Below are 17,771 nucleotides of genomic sequence, written 5' to 3' on the forward strand. Positions count from 1 at the left end.
AGACTATATGATGAGGTTGTGCTTAAGAATATGATATGGTTGTATGACAGTGTGATATGGTTCCACTTGAGAATGTGATATGGTTATCATACAATATGATGTGGTTGCACTGAAAGTTATGATATGGTTGTGTGATAGTATGATGTGGTTACATTTGAGAATATGATATAGTTGATATACTATGTGACAGCGTGAAGTGGTTCCAGATTGAAGAATGTGATACAGTTGAAATGACAAAGAAGAATTCAACAGCTTGCCAACGAAAGTAGTCGTCGCTTTTCTCTAAAGCAGTGAATCTTTTTAAAGAATGTGGAGTCCAAATTTAAAGGAAAACCCAAACTAAAATATATGAAAATTCAAATACCAACCTTGTTAATCTTCTACAATTTTTATAACTCTCACCTTTTAGACAGAAAGGAAAACGACCCAACAGAAGAGAGAGAGAGAGAGAGAGAGAGAGAGAGAGAGAGAGAGGAGACTCTCACCCTCTTCTTGTTCTTTTCCCTCCCTTCCCGTTTTCTTTTTCTGGTTGTTTTTTTTCACTACAAGAAAAATGATCTTTACCGGCGGCCGAAACCGCCCCTAAAAGTCCAAAAACCGCCGGTATAAGTCAGGTTTTACCGGCGATCGCCCTTTTTAGCGGCGTTTTTAACGGCCGCAGCCAAAAGTTGACCTTGCCCTTTCTTACTATACCTTAGCGGCGCTTCTGTGATTGCCGCTAAAAACTCCACCAAGCGTCGGTAAAATTGTACAAACGCCGATAAAAATTCCAATAACCGCCGCTAAAAAGCGATAAAAACGCAAGAAACGTATGTAGATTTTGTTAGAAACGCCGCTAAAAGTCCTTAAAACGCCGCTAAATGTGTTACAAGTGCTGCGAAAAGCTATGAAAAACGGCGCGAAAAGTGCCGATAGTATAAATTCCTCTTAATTCTTTACTAATCCTTTCACACAAATCTCCATCGATCTAACTATCAAATCTCTATCTGCATAACTATCAAAAACCTATGATTGAATGACAAGAATTTGAATTACCCAATAATCTAACATTCATCAAGACAACAATTAGCACAATATCAACAAAATTACAATTAATGGTCTATTTAAAGTTTTCAAAACAAACTATAAATGTCTTCCTTTCCTAGCCTTTCACATGAACTGTTTCAGTACGGTCCCCTTCTAGACCGATCATATGTCTTCCTTTCCTAGCCACATCTTCTGGCAAATGTCTACAACACCAACCTCACTGGCCATGATCACGTGTCCACTATGTGTGATGTAGGCCCTTTTCTTGCAATGAGCCTAAATTCCTCCCTAAGAAGTTTCCCTGCAATGGGCTGAGAAACATAGCTGATTCGGTAAGTGGCATAGCATTGAGATTATACTGCTTGGAGCTGTAGAGTGCTGCAGAACCAGGCCCTCTATTTGTTGAAGACTTGAACCTTTATAAACAATCGAGGCCCATGATAAACAAGAAAATAAAAGGGTAATCAGCTTCACAAGTCACCTCTATAGTTGAGAAAGTGTCACAATAAAAAAAAAAAATTGTCATTGTATCAATTGAAACTTTTCTTCTCTTTTCTTTCTTTTTTCATTTCCTTTTTTCTTAATGATTTGCCTTCAATTGGAACTTTTCTTCTCTTTTCTTTCTTTTTTCATTTCCTTTTTTCTTAATGATTTGCCTTCAATTGGAACTTCAATCACATGAATAGATTTTCCTTGTATCAAACTATACGGTGCTACAAGGCTTACAAGCACCACAATACAAGCCCTACTCAATTGCTTGCTGGCAGGTATTGCAAATCATAAGCAACAAAGGAAACAAAAATTGGCCTTGTAAAAGAAAACCAGTAAGAAAAACACACCGTATGAAAAAGTTTAGAAAGAAAAAGCAAACAAAAGTCATCACCTGATATTCTTGAAGTGGATTTCGTTGCTAGTCAGGCATGTACAAGAAGCATCCAAAACCTTAAGAAGTAAGAAAACTCAACAGTCAATGTAGATGATAAATATGATTGATTCAGTTCATTCATATTCGTAAGATTCCATTAATTTACCTTAGGGCCCGTTTGGCCGATCGGATTGGAAGGGATTGGATGGTATTGGAAGGGATTGGAAGTTAAATCCCGGGATTGGCCAGGCATGCCAAACAGAGTCGATAATCTGATCCTAATCCCATGGATCTTAAGACAATCCACTGACAACACCATCATTACCTTTAAATCCCATCCAATCCACCCTAATCCGTTCAAATTTGCTCGGGACGTGTTTGGTTCGTGGGATTGGAAGGGATGGGAAGGCTTAATCCCCAGATTGGTCGGGCGTGCCAAATAGACTGGATATAGCAATCCAGGGATATAGTAATCCCATGGATCTCAAGACAATCCACTGACAACACCATCATTACCTAGAAATCCATGTCATCCATCCTAATACCATTCAATCCCTTCCAATCCACCTGGCCAAATGGGCCCTTAGATACTGTAACAAGACCATGATAGAGGTGGCGATAATGGACAAGATGGCTTTTTCACTTGCACAAGATAGGGTCCTAGATAGGAATTTTGGCAACCAAGAAAAAAAAGATCCTTGAAGTAGACCCTAAGAAGCTGGGACAAGATACTTCTCTTCTACCAAGTCTATCTAACAAAGAAAAATAAACAAGGAGCAGCCCGTAGTTTCTAAATGCTAAGTAAATTCCTAGCATTTCAATAGCAAAAGGAAACGAACCAAAATCGCAACTTGCTATGAGAAACTAATGAAAAACAAACAAAAAACAACAATAAGGCCACTGAATCCTAGCTTTTTTAACATAAGATGCCTTAAAATGTAACCAAAAGGAAAACAAACACAATCTAATTATCAGGCAACATCTGACCAAAACTTAGATATAACCAACTCTGCATGGTCCTGCAACCCCATTTAGGAAAAGAAATAAAAAATCGCAAGGAGAGATGAAAGGCCAACCTTCTGCTTCTTGAGCAAATTCATTCTCTTCTTCCAGATGTAAAACCTTGTTCTCCAGCTTGTTCGTGTATGCCTGCCACAATGAGGAATAAATTCTCAGTCTTAAAAAAACAGAAAATGGAAGTAACTAGTTTTCAAAACAAGCAACCTGATTTTCCATTTCATTTTTTAATGGGTGCATGGTTGTATGATGAAATCCATGTTTTTATGTGTGTATATGCATGCATGAATGGATGGAGTATGGATGGATGTATGTATGCTTGCACGGATGGATGGATGAGGTGTGTTTGTGAATGTGTGTATGCACGCATCATGATGGATGGATGGATCCACAATTTTCTCCATGTTTTCCTGAGTCAACGATATGTGCTTTTAGGCCCCATTAAGGGAAAATCTATTATTCCTAAATATGCAAACATGCATCTTAATATTCAGAACAAAATCTAGGCCTGTTTTTTGAAAGGTCAAAAGATATTAGTACCTAGATGCATGGTGCAAAAACAACTGTCTAACTGGCTGTGGTCCATTTGAAAATTATCAGCATGGTGCAAAAACAATTGTCTTAAGGCTTGAGATGAAAAGTATCAGCAATCTTTTTTGTATCCATTTGAAAATTATTTCTGCAACTACTCCTTAAATGCAGCAGCAACTCATAATGAGAATTAAGCATTGAGATGAAGATGTGCAATGCACACACGCACATGTGAGCATCCATTGTCATCAAATTTCCCCTTCATAGAGAAGGGTTGTATTATTTTTGTAAGGACGTACACTTCAGATGTAAGCAGTTACTGTTCAAGCTTGTCAATACTAATAATGTGAGCTTTTTCTGATGGAAAAACATGTTGAAGGGTCTTTTCCTACTTTTTGTTGATGAGAAAAAGTTTGCGCATTCTCTTAGTTCCTGTTGATGAAGCAGAGGTGTAGGTTCCACCCCCAACTATTGTTGATGAGAAAATGGTGGATTCCAACAAGCAATCCTTAACACTTTTCCAGATTTTGGATTCTTGGTAGAAGAAACTAGGTGAGCATTATGAGAGGAACATGAGATTTCCACTTATTACCCAAACAAGAACTCAATATTGGAATCCATCTTTCAATAATTCTGTTGAAAATCATCATTGGATGATTATTGTTTTTTTTTTCCCTTTCTTTCGCCTTGGATTTCACATGTCCTTCGTGTAATCCATGGAGATGCAAAATCATGTAACCATTTACAAGTTTGCACCAATGGGTTGGTTTAGTTATCATCTAGTGCATGAGAAGATTTTTTATTTTTATTTTTTAATCATTTTAGTGTATACAACCTGGATTCTTGTATACAAAACAGATATTTTTTTTCCATTCAAAATAACAGCACTTTACTGCACCGATTGCATTCTTCAGTTTGCTGATTCAGTTTTTAACACATCAAAACTGAAAGAAAGATAGGCCTGATAGTTGAACGCCTCTTTCTTGTGGAACCGAATGCAGTATAGTACAAGTATATTCTGGAACTATCTTATACAACCCATGTTAAGGAAGTATGTTTGATAGATGAAGCTACCATGCAATAATTTCAAAAAGGGAGCAGCCACAATTTACACCCACCTTTGTCACTAGCATACAGTCAATTTTTCCATTTGGGAATTGAAATAGTACGAAAGCATAATATTTCAGCTTTTTGTGTGCAATGCACCTCACAACTTTCTGTGACCAGCTGTGGTCCTTCATTATGGTGTAGAGAACACACAACATAGTCACTTAAATACATCTAGACAAATCACAGTAGCACCTCTCTAACATTCAAATTGTTCAAAACCGAATTGGAAAAAAGAGAATCAAATGTAACTAAATCAGATTTGAAAGTTGGTCAAATCATAAATAGGCGTATTATGGACGGAGACATTGTTTTCATTAATAGGCCACCTAGTACTCATAAACAATCATTACAAGCATTTTCTATCTATGTGCATGACGACCATACTGTTAAGATCAATCCTCTTATTTGTGCTCCCCTAGGTGCGGATTTTGGTGGGGATTGTGTTCATAAATTTTATCCATAGTCTCTACCAGCGAAGGCAGAAGTTTTGGAGGTGTTTAGTGTTGAAAAGCAAATCCGTGGTTCTCATAGTGGTAGTCTGAATTTACAACTGGTGCATGATTCTTTATTGTCACTGAAACTCATGTTTAGGACTTTTTTCTTGAACAAAGCGACTGCGCAACAATTGGCTATGTGTGTTTCACCAGTTTTACCAGAACATGCTTTGCTTAAGGCTCACCATACAGGTCCTCTGTGGACTGTTTTGCAAATAGTACATAATAGACAAGGAATGGCCCACTACAAACATAAGCCAAGATCAAAATAGCTAGCCACAAGCACTCTGGTGCAACCACTGCATACATAGCTGCCATGAATGAAACCATCAGCACCAGACATGCAATGATCGTAAGCCGATGGCCCCACATAAGCATATCACGTAAAACTCATGTGATGACCCCATGCCCAGATGAAGCAGACAACGACGATAAGTGAGCAATATAATGTGATTGTATTTGAGAATAAGAAAGCTTTGAATGAACAATGCTTCACGAGGACTGCAGCCCCTTGGTTTGGGTTGTCATTCCTGTACCCACCCGGCATTGTGAATGCGGCAGCGAAGGTGATAGTGGTGATGAGTGCAGCCACTAATGTGTATGTGCTGACCCTGGCTTTGTAGCGCTCGTTTCAGTCAGCCACGTCGATGTTTTGCAGCCTTGTTTCTTGGATTCCACTAGGTATTTGCTGCCGTCGTCCATGGATCGCACCATGATATCTCAAGTATTTCAAGATGAGCAGCTGTGTGAGAGGAAGTGTTAGTTGGTATCCCAATCCATAGGATTAGAAGGCTGGTAATCTACCCAGACCTGATTTAGTAGGTGGTTTGATAGACCCACCATCATCATCTTAGCTCCTCTCGGACATAGTTCCAAAACTCGATGACTTGACTAGGCATCTGACTAAGTGAACTCGACTCAGCTGCATTCTAGGTTGAGTTGTCCTGTAAATTTGTACTTTTTACTGGACTGTACTGGACTTGGGTGTTCACTTGGATAGCAAGGATCTCAACCATTGGACAAAAGCACTTCAGCTATCTATTTTAGATATTTTATATTAGGGAAATTCTCCAGTGCTCTCAGAGCATTATAAGTTACAGTTCTCCTAGTCTCATCTATCCATTTGAACAGTTCAATCCATCAATCTGAACTGCCTAGTCCAGAACATGATGGACTACCATGCGAAAAACACACTGATTGAATGATCCAGGACATATCACCTTTGTTGCTTCACTTGAGATCAAATTACAATGAACTTGTAGAGTTGCAAGTGGAAAGCTACCTGAAAACTGTAAAACTGCCTATCGTGACTCGTATTCTAAAGTTATTTGCTTTGGGTAATTTGATAGATTCTAAAAATGATTCAGCTATCAGTAAGGTTGTTCAACAACTTGGCTTTTTGGGGCTTCAACTTTATGACCGAGGGAAGTTTTATTCAAGGCGTTTGGTTGAGGATATGAGTTTCCACTTCCAAAATAAGTATTCTGTTAATGGTGTTGACTATCCTTCTGAGGCATTTGGGTTAGTTAAGAGCTCCTTTTTTCAAGGTGTGACCCCCTATGAAGAGGTGGTCCATTCCATATCATCCAGGGAAGTGTTGATCCGTTCTTCTAGAGGACTTACTGAACCAGGAACTTTGTTTAAAAATCTAATGGCCACACTTAGAGATGTCGTTATCTGTTATGATGGGATAGTGAGAAACCTCTGCAGCAATTCTATAATTCAATTTGAGTATGGACAGGTGGATGAAAATAGATAGGGAAGTTCTCTTGCTGGTGAACCAGTTGGTGTATTAGCTGCTACTGCAGCATCAAATCCTGCATATAAAGCAGTTCTTGATTCTTCTCAGAGCAACAACTCTTCATGGGAATTGATGAAGGAAATACTTTTGTGCAAAGTTAACTTCAAGAAGAATCAGTAGGCCATTTACAGCATTTCCTGGTTCGGTAAGTCCTGCATAGTTTCTAACACACCCTGGAACCTACATTTCATGAATAGTTTCTAACATCTTACATCAGAAAGTCATTCAGGCTGCATTTGGCTCATGAGCATTTCACAGGCATAGAAAAACAAATTTATGACTTTGGAATTTCCACTCTTAGGCTCTTAGTAGGTTTCTGTAAATTATGAAATATGAAGAAAAATCTCTTTAGTGGCAACCAAATGTACTCTAAACTAATAACCATTAAAGCAGAATAAAATTATATACACACAAATACAAATAGGCATTATAAAATGATCAACAGAAGAAACATCATGTCATGTTCTGCCCACCGATGGTCTAAGTGTGGCCTGCCTTTTAGCAACATGTTGATTACCAAGCTTTAGCAAAAAGTAAGGAAAACTAATTCAAGATAGAGAACTCACAGTTTTGAACTTCTCCATGTTTGTCTCAAGACAACTTTCTAATTCTGGCATTTTCCCAGTGCCATAGCTATTTGCCAAGTCAACGTAAGGCTGCCATGAAGAAACATTTTATGAGTGCATTAAACTTAAACTTAATTGAATACTATCACAAAAGACATAAAATGGAAGAAAATGACACAACTCACCTTAACGCCCTTTTCCCTCCTTCTTTACCCGGGCTTGGGACCGGCAATGCAAGAAGTTGCATTGGCGGAGTTAAAAAAGGGGTTAAGCTTCATTTGGTTTGAGAAAAAATTATATTCATAAAGATTGATGTGATGACCAAATGGAGCCTAAGACTTGTATGCAAATTTACTAAAAGGTATGATAGGAACTCTTACCCTACAAATATGATGATTAAGTGACCACATGTATATATATATATATATATATATATATATATATATATATAAGAAGAAGAAGAAGAAGAAAGAAAAGAAACAGAAGAGATTAAATTAAAGACATGCAAATGCAAAATTCAAATCACAAATCATAATCTTATAAAACTAAGATTAAATTAAAGAGATTAGATGAGTTTAGATGTGCCCTCTATAATTAAACTAAGATAAAAATAAACTGTTTACATGTGTCTAACTCAATCCAAAAGTCTGAAACCACAGATCCCTACTACCCCCACTTACAAAAGATGTTTACAGTTCTAAATACTTAATAAAAACTTCTCTCATGTAGTCATCATCCATTTCTATCTGCAACATATAAAAAATAACAAAAATAAATCAATTACTATTCACAATTTCATACAATAAGTTCTATTGCTTAAAAAATAATATAAAAAAAAATAAAAAATAAAAAATAAAAACTTACCATACATAAAGTAGTAGACCAAGCAATACTCGTTCCAATTGCATCCCCAATTGTTTTATATCGTTCATGGGTCCTTATCAAATCCTCATCACGTACCATTGCCACTTGAACAAATACTTCCCAGAAACCAACTCCAAGGTTTTGCCCCCCTACTTTTGTCAATGGATCAGTGCTCAAAACGGTTCCTTTAGCTACAGTATCCCCAGGCCTTACAATACTTCCCAGAAACTGACTCCAAGTTTAACACTTGAAATAATAAGCCATGCATCATGTGGAGTTATAAAACAAAATTAGAAACTTCTAGCAAACAAAGGGAATCCATCAAACTTTTGAACTAAAAATGAAAAAGAATTGCAGTGGACAATGGACATTGCTCACCAAAGAGTTCAAGGCCTTTCACAATTGTGACACATTTGTGTTTATTTCGAACAACCTTTTCGATGACAACTTCTTGTCTCTCTTACACAAACATTGGCATTTCAATGAAGAACAGAAACTGATGGAACATTACTAACTCAAATATGAATGACTGGAGTATTAGTCTCGATATAAAATGATGAAAACTCAACAATTGAGAAGTTGGCAATGGCAAAAGAAAGATTGATAGCATGAAGTCATTATATAGAATCATAACCCCAACAAGTTCATGTTGCTATCTAGTTTTGAATAGTATTTTTGTTCTACAATAAAAAGTCATTCCTAAACATGAATAAACAAATGCACATCACAAATCAATTAACCGTTAAAACTATAAATCCAGAATGTTCACATGAGTTAATCATAGAACAAAACTACTCAAACAACCATGAAGCTATATAATCAATTAACCGCTGAGTAGTAGCAAAACAAAAATCAGCTACCAATATTGCTCTGAAACTGACTGTGAATAACACTTAAATCATAGAACAAAACTACTCAAACCGCTGAGTAGCAGCAAAACAAATCAGGACCTTACAGTTCATTCCATGCTTCTAAGCATCCCATGCTAACCAAGTTCATTTAAGCCATAGATCAAACCCTCTTCTAGCATATTGGATGTCCCTTGGTTGGAGGAACTGAGCAGGCATCATTTGTTTCCACCCTAATTATCCATCCATTTAAATTTTCAAGTCCTACCGAGAAGGAACCTCGAAACAGAGGCGAACATGAAATGTTTCCTGTTTCTCTCAATGCCTCGAACAATGGGCAGTTGATGATTAGTATCCATCTCCTGAATCAGTACTGCAAGTGTTCTGCAGGCCTCAGGGTACATCCAAATAGAAACTTGCATTATTAAATAAAAAAGAGAGAAAAAGAAAAGAAACATAATACCTCAACCTACATCACAAACATGTGGTTTGCTATCATGTGTTTAACAAACCAACAAGCATCGCTTATTCCAATGAACTGTAACAAGTTGAAACAACACATGAAAAAAAAAAAAAAAAAATTACTATCTTTCCCAACAGTAAGAAGGAACTAAAGAATATAGAACATTTACTCAATAATATTTACACTAACACCAAAAAAGACATGCATCCAATTGCAATCGCCAATAACGACAAAACTTGGTCACCAAGTCACATCTTGCTGATCAAGAAGCATGAAAATATATCAAAACAAAAACAGAGCAAAGTGATCTGTCATTTTGAAAAGACTAGTGAACCAAGCATTCATCCATACCGCATGTCCCAAAATCTTAGTCCTTCATGTCCAGCAGTCACTATTACATTTGCACTCTCTGCATCTCTGCACATCACATACTTGCATTTCAGACAAATCAATCAAAACACACACACACACACACACACACACACACACACACACACACACACACACACAAAGATAGATTCTTGAATACCTCAGTTTTTCTACTTCTTCTTAGCCCTAACCCAGTTAATTGTGGTTGGCTACATGAATATTGTTCTAACATTCCACTCTAAACAATGAGGATAGACAGCTTGGATGCTTGACACATCAGCCAGCTTGGCAAATACAGTTCAGAGGGGCATGGAATGGTAGGCATTCATTATAATAATTAGCAAGCCTCCATAAAACATTATAACAAGAGAAAATAACACCCACATTGCTGAAGAAATGTTATTGTTGTATTCAAAAGATGAAATTAACAAAAATAAGACTCATGCTTTGCTAGCACCACAATGACAACTATAAAGCCTCTAGAAGAAACAAAAAAGTTGGCGAGATGAGAAGTTTCAACCAGTATCTTAAATAGCTTACACTACCTTCAACCTACGTAGCTCATTAAAATAGCTTTAAGTCACATGTAGTAGATACTACACATAAAGTAGCATATGGTACAAACTACATAACTCACATTCCATCAATGGACAAGATTAAACAGCAGCCCACTAATATAAAAAAAAAAGACTGGAGGATCATACAAGACTCCAAAACCTTCTAGTACTTTACAAATCGAAAATGGTTCTGGAAAATGGACATCTGGGCGGGGCCTAAATGTAGGGGGCACTACCGACTTACTAAATTGCAGCCGCATAACTGTTATAAAGCAAGATCTTGGGTCAAAATGGAAAATGTTGTCGGATCTAAACCCCAGCTGTACCCATCAAGATTGAAAATTGAGGCCTCGGCCCCACCCTTTGGAAACTTGACCAAAAACATTCAAACCCATCCAACGGCTGCATGGCATTTACCAAGCTAACACCAATAGAAAGAAAACCCGTGATGACCAATCAGAAATTGAACTCAACATCAAATATCCACATATAAAATGTATCAAATCAATCCTTCTTTTCAACATCAAATATCCAGATATGACATGTATCAAATCAATCCTTTTTTTAATGGTGCCTACAACTTCGCATATGGTTTTCAAAATGGATCTAAATAGGAAACGATACTCTTGAATTATCTTTTTTTTTTTTTAAATAACATAACATTTGCACAAACTAATCTTCATATTACCAAAAAGGAGAAAATATATCACTCCCTACTATTTCAGTACTTGAGCCACAAAAAACAGAACATTAAAAGCCAAACAGCTCATTGCCACGGAAATTTGGTAAATCAAAATGAAGACTTGAGGCCTTGTATTTATTTCGATAGCAGTCATCATCACTACTACTAACAACCCATTTTAACTTCCATCCCTACTTCCCTCCACATCATTAAGATTTTCAAATCAGCACTCAGTGAATCCCAATTCAGAAAGCTTCAAATGAGCTTCAGCATAATCTGCAAAGAAAGCATCCTCATTAGCAGCATATTTTTCAACAAGGGGATGGAAAACTGGATCACTAAGAAGGGCCTTGTCTGTTGGAAGCTGGAGAAGACCCTCTTTCTCTCCACTCAGAAGCTCTATGAAGTAGGTATTATCGAAGATCAGGGGATCGGTAGTCCAAGCTCCCTCAAATCCAGAGCACTCCTTGTGGCACCTTCCCAGGGTGTGTCCACCAGAGAGAGCAACAATGTCCTGATCACTGAGACCCATGTGACCAAATACATCCCTTAAGTGGTCAGAACCTGAAACAGAGGCAATGAGCAATGAAATTTCGCAAGGACATGTATCATCTTCCTCCTCCCAGGATGGAAAAGAACCTCAGGGCCTCCAGTAACTTCTACAGCAACAACACTAGCTAACTGGTCAAAATCAACATTAGACAAGATGGGGAACTGCACCCTGATGGGCTCTAAGAGCCTGATAGCGATGTCAAGGCCATTGTTGGCGCCATGAGAAAGCTCAGCCGGCTTCCTGATTGTCCCAAATGGACCACCTGTCCTCATCTTAACATCGTAAGTACTAGCTGAGTGCCATGCCAATCGGAGAATAATGGGGGCACAATGTTTCACAGCAATGAGTCCCTTGAGCTTCCTCTTGCATTTCTCAATTCCCTGCTTGTATTCATCGCTCACAGTGGGATATGACTTCCCCATGCTTTCTAAAGGGATGAAGGAGAGGGAGTGTGTGGCTGTTGAGAGCAAAAACCAAGGAACAGAAAGGGTAGATGACACGAGCAGAATCTACTCTTGAATTATCTAATCTTGATAAAAATAATAATAATCAATCGATCAGCCAAATATGTTGTGATAAACTCGCATTCCATGTTGTACCTCCCATCATAAGGGAAAAACCCTAGAAATCGAACAAATCATGTTGATAAGAATAATGATAACTATAGATCACGTACCTTCCCTTATATTCAAAATAGAGCATAGAAACAACAAAACCCTAGAAATCCAAGGAAGCAAATGATCCAGTGAATCTCCTCCTGTAAAACCCCAAATCCAGACAAGTCAACAAAACCATTAAAGATTTAAAGAGAGAGAGAGAGAGAGAGAGAGAGAGAGAGAGAGAGAGAGAGAGAGCATTGAGACCTTATTCGTTCGCTGCTATCTCAAAACCTGGAGCAATCTTAAAACTTGGGAGATTCGTGAGAGGAATGAGATGCAGAGACAGAGAGATGGAAGGGAAACAGGGGAGTAGAGGGCCAGGAGAGAGAGGGAAGGGAATCTGGGGCGTAGGGGGTGGGAAAGAGAGAGAGGGAAGGGAATCTAGTCAATACATAGCTAGCCTAATTAAAACATTCATAGAGAGAGAAAGTTTCGGTAGGTCCTAATTTCATATTCCCTTGATTTCTCCCTCTTGGCTTGAATTTCTTTACCATTGAAAGCATATTTGTTGCCAGAAGAAAACAGAGAAAAGTTAAGTAGCAGACAACCACAAAAAATTAATTAATTAATTAAATTAAATTAAATTAAAATTAAAATCCATGAAAAGCATGTGTAAATGCTCAAAATAATGGTGATCCCCCTCCAGGTACAAACAAAACACATTGTTAAATAGAAAACCATTACATGCATTGGGATGCATAGCTGGTGGCTGTATGGACTGCTCATCTGACAACTCACTTGCAACTAACTTTGCTCTTCGAGCTACAACTTCAAATAAATCTGATAGTAGCTAATGATTTTAGATTCCCAAAAGATCATCATATCTGAATATTAACCTCTTGCACTTAGTTAACCTGAATAAAGCCTCACAAAAATTTCATGAAAAATGCCCATGTGAATAACAAAACTAGATCAAGCCATCACATATTTGGTTGAGGAGCAAATAATTCCTCTAGACTCCAATTCACATGAAAGAAGTATTTGCATTATATTCAACCACAGCAATTCAAGTATAAGCATAGATCAAAACCTTTAAACCGATTAGGGAATGATAAGCCCCTTTGCTGAGCTCTGACTGAATACCTATATCAGTAGATGCAAAGTCACAAAGCTCTATAGCCCACTGATGATAGCTAGATGCTTAAAAAGGTACACAATATGCAAGAAAAGGAAAGGCAACCACAACTTGAAGAAAATTAACTACCTCACTCCGTCTCTGTACTTTTGCTTCTCCTTTAGCGTCAATTAGGATAAGCTTCCTTCATCTGTTAAAGTCCTTGTTGGACTTGATTTTGATTTATCTAGGACTCTCTCATCGGGATTTTGAATGCATATGGAAATAAAAAATAAACTACCATTACTGGAACGAAGCATAAATGAAAATTTTGCATTTGTAAGATAATATTAACCATTTGACTTTTCCCTTCAAATTTGGACCACTCCCTACTTATAGCCATCCATTTGATGGCCATTAATTGGTGATTATTGTGATTTTAGAGATATGCTTCATCCACAATTTGGATGGTCTAGATGTACATTAATATCACATGCGAGGATGATCAATCAATACATAGCTAGCCTAATTAAAACATTCATATCCAAAACCCCAAGAAATTGATAATAATAAAAGAGAAATAAAAAGAGTTTGTGTGTTTGGAAAAAGTAGATGGTTAATGAGAAAAATTACAACATTGAATGGCATAATTGGTGGGATGTGGCCATCAGACACCATAGAGATTCATGGAGACTGTACAAGAGAAACCGTGAGTATTACCACATATTTCAAGAAAGGGTTTGAATTTCTTGTATTCACCACCACCAGTGGCTTGAATACTTTTGATTATACACACTCGAAGATATTCTCAATATTCAATTTTAGTCTTTGAAAAAACACAAGCACATACCATGCAAAAGTACCATGTAAATCTACTAATATCAATGAAATGTATCTAATAGCAAAACCAAGTACATCCCCAGGTATCAGAAACTATCAATTCCAAAAGTTTATTGCCTACGAATATATTATAAAAAAGAAGTTTAAGACTTCTGCCCATCTAAGAGGAGGAACAAGAGTTCACAGATTTATCAATGGAGACGGGAAATTGAAAGTGAGAAAGCTAATGATGAACATTGGATGATAAGCACCAGAAATTTGCAGTTGCCTCTAGATATAAGTCTCATTTCCTTAAGCTACTCGGAAAAAATCTCCTGTATCGATGTACCTTTGCAAAGAAAGCATAAAGTGAATACCAATTAGCCAGATCCTGACTTGGATATGAGATGCATCTGTATGCATGTGAAGACGGTATAGCTACAGTATACTATGTATACGCTATGGGTGTGCTATTTAAAACACTGGTTTGTACATGTATTTGGAGAATGATAAATTCGTGATGATCATCAGCTAGAATACTCAGACATGTTATGTCCACAGAGTGCTTGCCAGGAATATCATCCAGTGAAAAGAAGCACCTAAAACCGAAAATAAAAAATAAAAATTGGCAGTACTGTAGCTAAAAGAATTCAGTACCAAGGTGGATGGCTGAATAGAACAACTAACAAAAGGAAGAAAGTTACTGAAGAGAATGAAGATCATGATGAATGTGAGCTTCATTAGATGATACTTGAGATTTAAGTGCCGTAAGAATTGCCTGCTGCTTAGTATTTTCAACTTGGGCTTCAACCCACTGTCTCTCACTTGTCCTAAATCTGTGCAATATTAAACAGTGGATAGACAAAAAATTAAAGTCAGATATTATATAATGAAATTATGTGAAAATGTATAATTTCCTTAGAATGAAATCAAAAAGAAAGGTGGCAAAACACAATGATATCATGCTTAAACAGAAACAACATCATTTGACAACTAAATGTTTATTTACTATTCTATCATTCATTGTACATGGGTGTTTTAGACATTCTTTGAATACATCATAAAGTGGAATGATGAGCAGTTGTGAACCCGAACCCAATTACTTGAGATAAAGCTTAGATGATGATGAAGATGATGAAGTCATGTAGCTTGAATTGGGGAATTTTCATACGTTCCTCAAAAGAAGTAAATTGTTTATATGGCTTCAAATAGCTAGGACAAGATAATAATGATAAAGTAAGTAGTGCACATGTGTCATGTCAACCCAAAGTCAAAAGTGCTCTATACCTAAATTTCTCCTCTATGTGATGATTTTCATCAAGAAATTGCAATCTGAGAGGGGAATTAGGGAGAATATATCTTGATGAGCATAAGCTGATCTACAAATTTGCCAGAATCTTTCACTATGGAAATTTTTTTTTTTTTTTTATAAATTAAATAAAAAGACATTTTTTTGGAGGAATACATTATTACAGAGTTATGCAATGGTGATCACTTGGATGTGGATCTGAAACCAAGGTACATTTTATATTCTTCTTAGCCCTTATAAAAATGTAGTCATGCTTATTTTAACCAATTTTTTTTTTCTGAAAGATGAAAATTTTATTAGGCAAAAATAGTGGGAAAAGAATACACTGAGTGAGGCCCAAAAAAAAATAAAAAAACACTGTACAAAAGGGCCACCAAATCTACAAACTACAAACTGCATTAGGGCACCCACACTTTGATCATGATGGATACCCTGCTCGTGGATGGGGTTGTCCTTAAGGATAAGGGTCCTATTTCCAATGTCTCTGGAATTAGGGAGAGTATATCGTGATGAGCGTAGGCCGATCTACAGATTTGCTAGAATCTTTCTCTATTTAGAAAAGAAAAATAAATAAATAAGCAAATTTAAACAAAGAGACATTTTTTAGAGAAATACATTATTACAGAGTTATGCAATGGTGATCCCTTGCATGTGGATAAAAAGATTGGATAATCTACAGGTCAGCCTACAATCATCAACATATTTTTTTCACATTAAATTACAATTTTGAAGGGTGAAAAGTAAAGAAATTCAGTTTGCATATTTCTTCCATTTTCAACCTTAAAAATTGAAATTACTTGATCGAAATCCATGTTGATGCATGAAACTCTTGCATAGATTTCATATCAGAAAGAGTAGTTCTACAAACAACAATGCGACTTATCTCAATTCAGGGATGAAAACCTATATATTATTTGCAATAGTCTTAAAAATTTTATTTTTCTTTCTGCAGTAAATCTAACCAGAAATAGCTGAGGGTAAACAGTCGCATGTAAACTGTCAATCTAATATTTTTTTCTTGAATTCTTCCTATAGTAAGTAAATCACAGTAACAATTATTTTTCACGCTTTCTTTTCTTTCTTTCATTTCCTTTTTCCTTTTCTTTTATTCGAGAAAAGAATAATATTTCACGTTACATTTTTTGCAACTAATTGGCAGTTTAATTTCCTACAAAACTAAGGAAACACATCAAGAAAATCTTCTGTGACAGAACATCATACAGAACCTATGAATAATGAAGCCAATAAAAGCAGCAGATTTAAGTTGAAGATAAACATTATGTTTGGATATGTCACCAAATGAATTAAAGGTGCAGTTCCTACGTTTGGATACATTATTTCTGTATAATTTGATATCCAACATATACCATGTTTCCACCATTTTATACTAGATTAATCTGGGGTGGGGCCTAGCCTAGTTTCATCCCGAAGTAGGTCAGGATCTAATTAATAATAACTATCTTTTGAAGGGTTGAGAGAAGAAATTAATGAGAGAGAGATAGAGAGAGAGATGTACTTGAGCTTACTAGATGAGCTTCAAAGAAGAGAAGAGAGATCTCATTCCCATCTCAGTAGATCTGACGAGAAGAGAGATCTCCTATGCCATCTCTTTCTCCGGCAACAGGGGCTGCCTGATTCTTTGCTCCTTTTCTCTACCTATATAAACCCTACATTTCACAACAAAACATGCGCACAAACCTTATACTCAACTCAAACATGCCCTTGTAAATCATATATGTAAATCCCTAATTAGGGTTTCAACATTGAATATACTCGATCTCAAGAGAGAGATTGAGAGCGAGATTGACATAGAGAGAGAGAAAGAGAGAGAGAGAGAGAGAGACCTGAGAGAGGGAGACCGAGAGTGATTGTGCCACGTACTCTGGTTGCTTCGCCCGGTTTTACCTGGCGCTGGCAAATAATCCCACCAAAGCGTCGGTTAAACCTTGTTTTGTTGTAGTGAAAGTATAAAAACATACATAAATTAATTATTTTTGTGCATGATGTACATACCTGGAAGCCTTTGTTCTTTCCTTTCCTAGATCCTCCACCAGACTTCTCATTGGATTTATTCATTAGGGCATTCAAATCATCATCACTAGGAAGCCAACTCAAATACTACTTGGACTCACAATCACCTTGAATTGTGATTTAAATTCCAATGCATTTAAAAGACAAGGTCCA

At 36.8% G+C, this 17,771-nt stretch overlaps 1 protein-coding gene, 1 long non-coding RNA gene and 1 pseudogene across 4 annotated transcripts; all 3 read right to left on the reverse strand.

Moving 5' to 3' along the window:
* Positions 1 to 945: 945 nt before the first annotated feature.
* On the reverse strand, positions 946 to 7,514 carry LOC131236338 (uncharacterized). Of its 3 annotated transcripts, XR_009166694.1 has the most exons (4): positions 7,411 to 7,512; positions 1,910 to 1,968; positions 1,347 to 1,442; positions 946 to 1,310 (listed from the first exon to the last, which is right to left on the reverse strand). XR_009166694.1 is itself a non-coding variant. In XM_058233460.1 (3 exons), exons 1-3 carry the CDS (start codon positions 7,459 to 7,461, stop codon positions 1,268 to 1,270), a joined length of 285 nt encoding a protein of 94 aa, XP_058089443.1. In that variant the 5' UTR covers positions 7,462 to 7,514; the 3' UTR covers positions 946 to 1,267. The 3 variants fall into 3 exon arrangements, 2 of the variants coding, with proteins under 2 accessions (XP_058089443.1, XP_058089442.1); XM_058233460.1 differs by having other exon boundaries at positions 946 to 1,442; positions 7,411 to 7,514; XM_058233459.1 differs by lacking the exon at positions 7,411 to 7,512 and adding an exon at positions 2,058 to 2,225 and having other exon boundaries at positions 946 to 1,442.
* A 2,180-nt stretch (positions 7,515 to 9,694) lies between these two features.
* Positions 9,695 to 12,744, reverse strand: LOC131236336 (uncharacterized). Its single transcript, XR_009166693.1, has 3 exons — positions 12,610 to 12,744; positions 12,423 to 12,503; positions 9,695 to 10,002 (listed from the first exon to the last, which is right to left on the reverse strand). It is a non-coding gene; the product is annotated as an uncharacterized LOC131236336 (long non-coding RNA).
* Positions 11,174 to 12,225, reverse strand: LOC131236335 (L-ascorbate peroxidase 2, cytosolic-like; annotated as a pseudogene).
* Positions 12,745 to 17,771: the final 5,027 nt, after the last annotated feature.

This window comes from Magnolia sinica, unplaced genomic scaffold, assembly GCF_029962835.1.
Source record: "Magnolia sinica isolate HGM2019 unplaced genomic scaffold, MsV1 ctg395, whole genome shotgun sequence".
NCBI classification, from domain to species: Eukaryota; Viridiplantae; Streptophyta; class Magnoliopsida; order Magnoliales; family Magnoliaceae; genus Magnolia; species Magnolia sinica.